The sequence below is a fragment of the Zerene cesonia genome, chromosome 26 (assembly GCF_012273895.1).
Source record: "Zerene cesonia ecotype Mississippi chromosome 26, Zerene_cesonia_1.1, whole genome shotgun sequence".
In the NCBI taxonomy this organism is placed as follows: domain Eukaryota; kingdom Metazoa; phylum Arthropoda; class Insecta; order Lepidoptera; family Pieridae; genus Zerene; species Zerene cesonia.
Window position 1 is genome coordinate 757,780 of NC_052127.1, and position 11,726 is coordinate 769,505.

The window sequence follows — 11,726 nt, forward strand, 5'->3', positions numbered from 1 at the left end:
CGCGCCCGCCGCGCCGCACTCCGCGAGGCGCCGGACTGTGAGCCCGCTGTGGGACATAGCATCGTCATCATCATCATCATCATCATCATCACCGTCACCATCATAATGGTCAACGTCATCATCAAAATTATCACAATCATTATCGTCATCTACATCATCAGCAGTAACCCGTATATTATGTTCCCACTACAGGGGCAGGTTTCCTGTGAGGATTCAGGCCATAATCCACCACGCTGTGTACGTGGCATTAATCAATAAAACTTCTTATTTTCTGATTAATCAAATATCGGCAAGAAACTCGATCTTTACTCTTTTCACCTGTATGTTACCACTTATCAAGGTTCAGTGCCAGTTAAATAATCTCATAAGTTTAACTTATGATTCTGATTAGGATCGCCAGGATAAAATAATTTCCTTACGTAAGAACAATTGAGACTATGTAGGTGATCCTATGTTTAATTTAAAGCGTGATTTTTAGATTTTTTTAACTTTACTTATTATTAACATTTTATCCAGAAGAGACATTGGTTATATTTTTCCGGTAATTTAAAATTATATATATAATTGAATATAATTGCCTTTCCCACACAATTACATACCTGTTCTTATCAGTTGATATTCCATGACTCAATATGAGCTGTTCCAGCATTTGAAGACGAGACAGCGCTAACCTTGGATGCATAGATGCTGCCACTGGTCTCACCAGCTGTTGCGGTATAATGTGAAGACTTCTGGAAGTTTAATTTTTTTTCATTTTAGAGCTGGCTGACAAGGAGGTCACCTGGTGGCAATCCATATTAAAAATCGACTTGGCCGAAATTTAAAAATGTTGAACATATATATATACTAAATGAGCACGCCCGTGCGAACAAACAAAAACAAACTCTTCAGCATTATGTGTATATTAGTATAGATGTACACGTAGATAGTTGATGTAGATATAGATATAGGTATAGATATGGATATAGATATAGATATATCACCTAACATGCGGGCAGTCAGCCACAGTGAGCACAGTGTGCTGCGCGGTGGAGTGCACGCGCGGCGCGGGGTCGCCGCAAGCTCGCAGCAGCTCCGGCAAGATCCGCTCCAAGCATCTGCCCACTTCCGCTGCGCAAACCCTGGGGACAACAACAAATGCTGATGTTAGGAATAGGACAGTTTAAACTTATTATGGAATGTAGAGGCTAAAGTATCATGGGCACAAGAAGGGCTTATATAATCGAGGTTATACTTGCATGTCCAAAAAGCAAAAATAATGTCTTTAAGAAACTATTATGTATTTTTATAACCATACAGGAAACGAAAAAACTGATGTACACCTGTATTTATGTTTGTTCATCTATTATTATACAACAATTGCGCAATTGCAACTGCGTAGAATTTAAAGAAGTTTTACCCCCATCTCATAAAAGACTTCATTTGTCAAATAAGATTGAATTTTTCCCCACTGCACATACATTACTGGTTATCGCTTATTAAGCTAAGAAAACTTGGAAAAATTGCCTTCATACGTATATCACTAAAAGACCGACAAAGCACTTGTAACACCTCTAGTGTTGCTAGTGTTTATGGGCGGTGGTGACCACTTAACATCAGGTGGCCCACCTGCTCCTTTGCTTGCTCTGTCATACAAAAAAACAATCTAAGAAAACTCACCGATCGGGCACAAAGTCTTTAAAAAGTACTCTGACCACTTCATTCGCTTGACTATACACTGAGAATACTTTGTCCCGTAGCGCTCTCTGCAGCAAAATGGCGGCCGCTCTTGCAGTTTTGTTGGGAGAGGTTTTGGTGCTGCCGTTGGATGGGGAGGTCAGCTCTGCTCGGAGCCTGGCTAGACCTTCTTCTTTGTCTAGGTAGTTTTTGGAGAAGAATTTTTCTACCTGTAATTAATAATGTTAGTGATAAATAGTGGAAATTAAAATGTATGCAAATAATGTTCTACCAGAGCCAGAGTTATAGTTATTAAAAAAAGTTACAGTTAACTAAGAAACATTTTTACTTTGTGCACGGCAATTCGAGTAATAAACTTTTCCATTATAAACTACAACAACTAACTCTATCAATAGACATACCAATCATAAGAAATAGAATTTCAAATTGAAATTAAATATAATTAGTTCCGTATAGGCTTATTCCTTACAGTGGTAGCAGAAATACTGACACATAATGCTATAAGAACAATCAATCAACTCACAAGAGGGTATCCAAAAATTAGTATTGGAAGCGCGGCCTGCTTGCGTTCCCGCTCATTCAGCTTGTGGACGGCGCGCGTGTGGGACGTGCCACCCGCGCTGCCTTCTTCCTCGCGCGCCTCACGTAAGTACTCGTTTGTGTGCGAACTAGATATCAGAATAGCTTAAATAATATGTATATGTACACTAATATTATAAAGAGGAAGAATTTGCATTTTTGTTTGTTTGTTTGTAATGAATAAACTCAAAAACTACTGGATCTTTTCAAAATTCTTTCACCATTAGAAAGCTGCAACTTCACTAAGTGACATAGGCTATATATGTACTTCGGGCGAAGCCTACTACTACTAGGCTATAATATTACTTCATACTCTCCTACTTAATACCGCTGGACCGTTATGGTATGGTACCGTACCGTAACGGTCCAGATGGATTGGCTTCCACAGGCGAAAATATCAACAACTGATATAACTAGATGGCTATCAGTCATTTTACTTATACATACTTCACTGTAACTATGCATATATATTTATATATTAAGATTGTACAAATGAACAAATAATTGAATAAAAACAAACGTACTGTCTAAGAGCTGGTAAAAGTCTTTCTTCGTACGCTTCGAAAGTTGATCTCGGGCCGGCACTTTTATTTCTTCTTCGTATCAGGGAACCTGTAAATGCAATTCATATAAAACATAGTGTAAGTAAATATTTTTACGATAGCATCTAATCTGTCACTTTCGTCCTTTTTAAAAATGACAGTTTATAACATTTTTCAATTGTATTTCTTTCTAACTCACATGTTGCATGTTTAGTCATATCTTATATCTTAGATATGGTTTATACCTCTTTAAGTTATCATCATCATCATCATTATCATCAGCCGTTAAAGTTATGTTTTCATGAAATTACATACATATCTGTTCAGGCCTACATATTATATAGACATCAAGGCATACCAACAATCAGTTATATTATTACCATTAGCAGCGTTAGGGGTGACGCTCCTCCGCGGACTGTCTGTCTCCTTTCGCAGTTCTTCTTCCTTCTTCTGGCCGTCTACTTTCTCTTCATCTTCTTGTGTTATCTGTGTAACTTCTGGTTCTGGTTGGGTATCTTCGTGTAGTATTTGGACGGGTGACTATAATTTAAAATGGTTATTAGTTCTAACCCCAGATGGTCGAATGTACACAATAGCATTTGGACGGGTGACTGTAATTTAAAATGATTACTAGTTCCAACTATAGATGGTCAAATGGATACAATAAAATAAATACTTTATAAAGCTATCGAATAAGTAATCGAAATATACGGTCAGTATTTACTCGCAAAAATCTTATTTCATTAATAAAAATAATTAAGGTATCTACCGCTTTCTCATCGCCTGGCTACGTAGTTTTTCCATCATTTAAAATTTAAAATGTCGGTAACTTTAACCAAAGTAACTTCAGCTCAAGCATGAATAACCTTCTGGCGACAATGCATGACGATATATGCGAATATAGAGATTTAATTAGTTTGTCAAATGATCTAAATTTATAAAAGATGTTTAGTGTAGTTTAGATGTGAGTTTGTTCCTCCTGAACAATAGAACCGATTTCGAAAACCTTTTGCCAAAAGAAAGATATATTACTGAGCTATAATTTATTAAACAACTCACAGCAGAAATATGATTAGGTTCATCATCAACGCCGTTGAACTGCGTTTGTTCATCATGTTCTATCGGTGGTACTGGTGATGGGATGTCGAGACTCATCGCGCCGGCCGCGACGGACGGTGAGAGGTGATGGGAGAAGTCGTAAGCTTGTGGCATGGATGAGTCGTTGCGGGAGTCCGGCTGGAGAGAAAATTTTAGTTTGTGATGTGCTCATGATAAGAATAAATACTAAATCATTACTAACTTTAATATAACAATAACATATCGAACAAAAATTGCTATTTAATAATGTACCTTTAGTACTAAAAGTATAAGATATATACTTTTTTATTTTTTAGTTCTATAGCATTGAAATGCTTCAATAGAAAAATATATCACGAGTCTCGCTATAACAGCAGATAGAGTCGCTAATAGACAGTGCAAAAAGTAAAAGAGGATGCAACACATTAAAAATTCAGATGGGGCTGTGTCATGTCACTCGGCCGTTGGTTAACGTGGAACATAATAGCGAATCGCTCTTTAGTGTATACAATTCAGTCAATTATATTATTTAAAGAAATTTAAAATAATTTTGGTGGCAATTTGCAATTAAATAATGCAGGTGATTCAGAGAAGAAACTAGAAAGGAACCTCACCCCATCTTCCTCAAATAGCCGCAACAGCTCCGGGTCCTCCTTGACCCCAACCAGCGCGTCCGCGATCCGGTCGCGCATGCGCCGCGCAAGCTCGAAGTCGTCCCGCGCGGCCGCCGTGCGCTTGCGCAGCCGCCACCGGCCGATACGTATACCGGCTGCAGCCAGCGCGGACCCCGCGGACTTAAGACGTCTCGCGTACTCAAAACGCTCCTCTGAGGATCGAGAAAAGTATATATAAATAGTTATTTAGACACATATTCACGGATTAAGATGTGGATATAGCAATTAACGAAAAAATCTTTAAAATTAATCAGATAAATTGAGAAATTGAAATTGATAAAGTGTATTTCATCATACTCATAATCCTATCCTATATTATCCTACTATCCTTCCTACTAATATTATAAATGCGAAAGTTTGTAAGGCTGAGTGTGTGTGTGTGTGTGTGTGTGTGTGTGTGTGTGTGTGTTTGTTGCTCAAGACTACTGAACCGGTTGCAATGAAATTTGAAAAAAAAATACGTAAATAGCTGGACAACTGAAATAACATATAGGCAACTTTGTATATCGATATTCCTACGGGATACGGACTTAAGCGGGTGAAACCGCGGTGCGCAGCTAGTCATCATGTATATATTAGTATACTTACCGGCAACAGCGATTCTTTTCTTCTCATCCAAGTTCCTCACCAAGTCAGCTATTTCATTGTCGACGTACATTATGAACGCTAGGTCGTCATACGGAGAGAAACTGACTTCTGCTTTAGCGGCTGCATTGTTATCTGCTTTATTTTCTTCTTCCTCCACTTCATCTCCGAGAACGTTTACTGCCATTAACGCCACCTACAGATCAGAATCTTCATCTATGATATGATAATAAAAAATGCAGACGCCCATAGCTCCTATAGTCTCGACTTATCCTGTATATATGTAATTAATAACACATTTTCAATTGTATTTGTAATTACATTAATTGCATTCAATTGGGCCGGCTCGCACCCGGGAAGTACCACACCCTTACAAAAAACCGGTGTGAAATAGTAGCATGCCACTGTGTTTCGTACAGTGAGTGGGGTGCCGGACACTCGTTTATTTTTCGTCACCATTCCCAGTTCATTCCTTCTTTCCGCTTTCAATCTTTTCCTTACCCCTTATCCCTAAGAACAGGTAACGCGTTCGCAGAAGCACTACCTCTGCGAATGTTTATGGTCGGGGGCCGCTTACCATCAAGTATACCATCATCTCAGTTACCCGCTATGTCTTAAAAAAATACATAAATAAGAAATAAGTTTTTAACTTGAATTTAATTAACAAACAAACCAAAATTGTCGATCTTTAGTCGTATAATAATAATTTAATAAATTATCGTCTCCCAAATACCTGATCATCTTCTTTAGCCGGTGGATGTGGTCCCGATAGTCTCAGCTTCACAAACCTAGCTACAGTTGGTTCTGGAAGAGCTGCCGACCTGCAAATAATAATATTTGATATTCGCAAGTCATGGAATAAATGAGTTTGACCACTCTGATTATATTGAAGTATCTGTGTAGAATAGGTGTAAAGTTATATGCTAATTTCGTCCCCAATTCCGTGGCCAGTAAACAAACATGAATAATATACGAATGATGGTAAATCATCATCCTATGATTCTGCCATCGAGTCGGTATCCATCTTTATTATTTTTTATTTAACAATTTATTGTGTTGGTATACAAATAAACCTTAAAAATAAAAGACTTACAACTAGACCAGCACAGAAGGCGACCTTATCACTAAGGAGTGATCTCTTTCAGGCATCCCACTGTGTAAAAAAATAGTAAAAAGCAGGAGGTAGGTATTAAATACCGTCTTTCTGAATTCTCTTCACACATGCCTACTGCTCCATCGATTACCGGGCAATAGGAGTGAATGCTGGGTTTTTTCAATGACATAAAATTTACACGTACTAAAGGACTATATACCTACCTAAGTTCCCTCGTCCGAGCCTGGGGTGCAGGTCTCACAAGGGTGACTCTGCCCACGCTGGTGTAGGTCGCGCCGCAGGGTGTGGCAGCTCCTTCTGACAGTAAGCCACCAGATACAAGCACCTCTACGCAGGCCGCTGGAATAAGCGTTCATTTATTAGAAATAAGTTAATAATACACAAACTTTGCTTATTTAAGAATGCTAAGATATTATTCCGCCACTGAATATCTTAGTATTTTTAAATAAGCACAAAAACCGATCATACACTAGAAAGAAGTTATAAGATACTAAGTTAACTTGTTTAAAATAGCTAAGGGATTCCGAAGTCAATCGTCAGTCCATAACAGATTAATGGAACCATATTATAAAAATAAAAAACTAAATAAAACCTCAACAGAATAGCTAGTACAAGAAAATGAATCTCATTCACTGTTATAACAACGCAAACAAAATATGTGGGTAGAAATTTTTTAACACATAAGTAAGTCAAACTTGAGTATGAAAAAGGAAGGGAATGTTCCACCCAATACTAAGTGAATTACGTGTTATTTTTTTGTATTTTTTATTTATTTTTGATTTATTTAAAAATTTCTAATTTCACTAGTTTATTTATTATTTATTTAAAAATTTCCAGTTTCACTAGTTAATAAAATAACGACAGGTTCCATCACCGCTGTGTAGATAAAATACAACTCACGTATGAGCTGATGATGAGCCAGCAGCTGTAGCTTGTGAATGCTGGTCACAGCAGAGAGTCGGAGCAGGAGCTCGTGGGGCGGAGGCCCAGCGCTTCGCCACCCGCGAACTGCCGGCCCTTGGGAGTTCAGCTCGCATGCTGGATATGAGCTGTCTTCACCTGGAAATTGTATTCTATTTTGAAATGATCTGCTCGCTTTTCACTCTTAAGATTACTTGATATATTTATTTTTCAAATTTATAATAAACTAGCTTTTACCCGCGGCTTTGCACGCGTTAATTCGGAGTAGTTTAACAGATGTAATTATACATATAAACCCTCCTCTTGAATCACTCTATCTATTACTAGTCGAGCACGCTTCGGCACGAATTAAGCCAGCTCGCACCGGGGAAGTACCTACCACATCCCCACAGAAAACCGGCGTGAAATAATAGCATTCTATTGTGTTTCGTACGGTGAGTGGGGGAACCGGAGGCCCATATCTCTCATCAATCCTTTCCTAATGCCTTCACAATTAAAGTCGGCAATCCATTTGTAGAGGCGTAAGATCTGCAATTGACCTTACGCCTCTCCAAATGTTCATGGGCGGTGGAAGCGCTTACCATCAGGCGACCCACCAGCTCCATTGCACTGCATTAAAAGAATCTCCATCAAAATTCGTTGCGTAAGTAATAAGTTTGTAAGGATGTGTGCATGTTTGTTACTCTTTAACGCAAAAATTACTGAACCGATTTGCAATGAAATTTCGTATGTAGATAGCTTGACAACTGGAATAACATATAGGCATTTTATCCCGATATTACTACGAGATACGGACTAACGCGGGTGAAACCGCGGGACGCAGCTAGTAAACAATATTTAAATTAATATTATAAAAAAGAAACATTTATGTTTTCGTGTGTTTTTTATGTTTACCCACATAAAGTACTAAATTAATTTAAACAATTTATTTCCTTAGAGGCATAGACTATATATACTTAAACCACGTAGCCAATACAGCTATTATCCTATTAATATTATAAATGCGAAAGTTTGTAAGTATGTATGTATGGATGTTTGTTACTCTTTCACGTAAAAACTACTGAACCAATTGCAATGAAATTTGGTACGTAGACAGCTGGATAACTGGAATAACATATAGGCAACTTTTTATTCCGATATTCCTACGGGATACGGACTTACGCGGGTGAGACCGCGGGGCACAGCTAGTAATTCATATTAACCTTGTAAATTTATCGTAGATTCAGTATAACCGATGTTAGCTATACAAGTAGGAACGTATAGGTCGTTGGTATCGATCGGAAAACCTAATGATAGCATTAATATTTTATAAGCAAGTATACGAGTTTCTCTTCGCGGACTTTAAATTTGTGTTAAATATTAATCATTTTCAATAATGAATAATCTATACTAATATTATAAAGCTGAAGAGTTTGTTTGAACGCACCAATCTCAGGAAGTACTGGTCCGATTTGAAAAATTATTTCAGTGTTAGGTAGCCTATTTATTGAGGAAGGCTATAGGCTATATATGTACCACAGGCGAAGCCGAGGGAAACCGCTAGTAAGTAATAATACTTTAGGGCTGGTTTTAGAGCCAGGCTGAATACAAAATATGAATGAACGTGTGTTAATCTCTATGAAGCGTTTTAGAATGACACGTTTCATAGATTCATACGTTTCGGCTGTCAGCACCGGCGGTCAGCGTGTGTACTAGAACCAGTCAAACATTTGTTATTTTAGTATTTTCTTGTGTTTGATTTTACGCGAGTGTTATACATTTAGAAATTAAAAACTTTTTAACGTCTCCCCGTGATCACGCTCGCTGTAAAGTGTTCGAAACGTCGGGTAAATAATATAATGAATAAATCGCGTTTAAAATCCGTTAAAAAGTTTTTAATTTCGATTTTTTTGTTATTTTATTCTCAGTAATGAAATATTTGAAAGGATTTCGATAGAAGCAACGACAGTATTTGGCGGGAATTAATGGAATTTGGTATTTGGCACGCACCAATTTGGCATTTCCAAAGTTTCTTAGTTAATTAATGAGCAAATTCTCACGTTAAGCGATATAAAAAATAACTACTAATATACTTTTTTATTTATATCATTACTCATGTACCAAAATCTCTCATTTTAAATTTGAGTGTCGGAACTGGTTAATAAAACAGTAATTTCAACATAATTTAAAATTATTTAATACCATATATATCGAAATGATACTGGTTCACCCTTAATCATGGCATTCACGCATGAAATTGGTGAAAAGACAACGAAGGTTGAGAAATGAAAGACTTTTTAACGATTTTAGAACGCGTTTAAATACTAGCAATTAAAAGGAAATGGACGGATAGAGATATTTCCAATTTATATTAAAAGTAGGTTTTAATAGAGAAGTATAGATTAACCCAGTTCTAATATCCGCAAATGAAAATTTAAAGCTCGAAAATCGTTAAAAGTTATATAAAAGCGAGCACAAGAAACTTCGTTAGTCTGTAATTACTAACATAATTGCATCCTTACACTTTAATTTGTTCTGAAGCAACTGCATTGCAGGTGCGGTCTAGCGTTGATGGTTTATTAAAAATATTTGAATCACAGTCGATATAACCTCAAAATACATATTAATTAAAAATATTTGGATATGGATTTCATAAGTGTGATTCAATGACTTCTATTTTGTTACAAAATTTTTATTCTGTTTATTTCTGAAAACTCAAAGTATTGCGTTTCTTACTTAAGGAAAATATAGAAATAAGAGAGATACAGTGATTCGTCGTGAATTAGATGTAAAATGGTTTCAACAAAAAAGGTTACGACGTCCTTGAGGAGGGAGGTACCGTATCACTCCAGAATCTAAAACTCCTACCACAACAAACTAAAACATTATAATAAATATACTTGAATTGAGAACCTTCTCCAATTTGGGAACTTAAGTTAAAGAATCAATAAATATCATAAATTGTTTAATGTAACGAATAATTAATTTTACATAGCTAATAATCTATGAATCGATATCTAATATTGTAAAGTAAAAAAACGTGAAAAAAAAAACGTTTGTATGTTTGTAACGATGTCGCGCAAAAACCACTGGACCGATTTCAAAATTTCACCATGAGAAAGCAGCTTTCACTGAGTGACATGGGCTATATATGCAGCACGGGCAAACCCGGGGCGAACAGCTAGTATTATATTCCTACTTTACTGGTTTAAGCATTTTTATTATTATACTTAGGTTTCCAATATCGATCTTAATTTTAGTGTGTCTAACTCTCCATCAAAGTTACTTGTGCGAGCATATAACAGGCATATAACAGTGTTTAAATTATAACATAATATGACTTATCATCTTTTTATTGTGGGAGTCGAGCACGCTTCGGCACGAATTGGGCTAGCTCGCACCGGGGAAGTACCACACCCCCACAGAAAACCAGCGTGAAATAGTGGCATGCCACTGTGTTTCGTACGCTGAGTGGGGGAGCCGGAGGCCCGTTTCCTTTTCCTCACCCGTCCCAGTCCTTTCCTTCTTTCCAGTCGTTAATCCATTCCTTTTCCCTTACCCCAAAAAAGCGGGCAGCGCATTCGCAGAGGCCCTACCTTTGCGAAAGTTCATGGGCGGTGGTGATCGCTTACCATCAGGCGAACCACCAGATCAGTTGCCCGCTATGACATAAAAAAAAAAAAATCAAGATAACAGTCTATTTAAAAGTCCTAAAAGAACAGAATAAAAGGCTTATTTACGCGTACGTTTGTACGTAACATTTATTTGGGAACTATGTTTAAACCGCGGCGTTATTCGCGTAATACCAAGGTAAAAGTAGCCTATGTGCTTAGACTATTATCTTAATACCGAATTTCATGCAGACACGATAAGCTGTTTTCACGTGGAAAAGTAACAAACATCCATACATCCATACATCCATCCGTACTTATAAAATTTCGCATTTATAATATAAGTCGGATTACTCGTAACTATATGTAAAACTATTATAAAATAACATAATGATATTTATGCATTATAAGGTATACCATCGGTTGATATAAAAGAGCTTATAATTTGCAAAACACTTCAAGTGAGCAAAAGATCAAATCTAACGCGATTATTTGTTATATAATAGTAAAAAATTACATGAATTAGCGAAAAAATTGGGATTTTTTTAACCAAATTATAAACTAAAAAGTTAGTTACTTACTTGTTGCATAAACTACGTGGAACGGTATGCGTTTTGGCATTTTAGTCTATCTGGCGACTCTGAAAATTCCAATCTTCTCTTCCATATTTTTAAGATTTTTTTTTTTTTACAATCTGTCAAGAAACATAGCACTCTATCATTTTATAAAAATGTTTGGATTCACATCACTGCTTGCGGTTTTGATAAACTAAGTATAAGTATATAATATTAAATAAATAGGGGTGGAGGTGTGGACGAAGAAAGCGGTGTTTTAGAATGGTAAAAATCAATACTTCTGTATAGTGGAGTGAGGCTTTTTATTTAAAAAGCGCCATCTAGCGGGGGGCGCACGGATTATTTAGAATTCCATTCTAGCGTCTATAACTATCTGTCTGATATTCTATCCC

The 11,726-nt window shown here is 36.8% G+C and overlaps 1 protein-coding gene across 1 annotated transcript in view; it reads right to left on the reverse strand.

Moving 5' to 3' along the window:
- The window catches only part of LOC119837138 (centrosomal protein of 104 kDa), an 18,880-nt gene extending 7,310 nt beyond the window's left edge, over positions 1-11,570 (reverse strand). The window contains exons 1-12 of the mRNA XM_038362658.1: positions 11,341-11,570; positions 7,149-7,307; positions 6,452-6,587; positions 5,868-5,955; positions 5,138-5,330; positions 4,490-4,701; positions 3,858-4,034; positions 3,179-3,338; positions 2,781-2,868; positions 2,201-2,345; positions 1,660-1,886; positions 984-1,121 (exon numbers count right to left, since the gene is read on the reverse strand). Coding sequence (XP_038218586.1) covers positions 984-1,121; positions 1,660-1,886; positions 2,201-2,345; positions 2,781-2,868; positions 3,179-3,338; positions 3,858-4,034; positions 4,490-4,701; positions 5,138-5,330; positions 5,868-5,955; positions 6,452-6,587; positions 7,149-7,307; positions 11,341-11,380 — 1,763 coding nt within the window. The 5' untranslated portion in view covers positions 11,381-11,570. The remainder of the gene's footprint in view (positions 1-983; positions 1,122-1,659; positions 1,887-2,200; positions 2,346-2,780; positions 2,869-3,178; positions 3,339-3,857; positions 4,035-4,489; positions 4,702-5,137; positions 5,331-5,867; positions 5,956-6,451; positions 6,588-7,148; positions 7,308-11,340) is intronic.
- Positions 11,571-11,726: the final 156 nt, after the last annotated feature.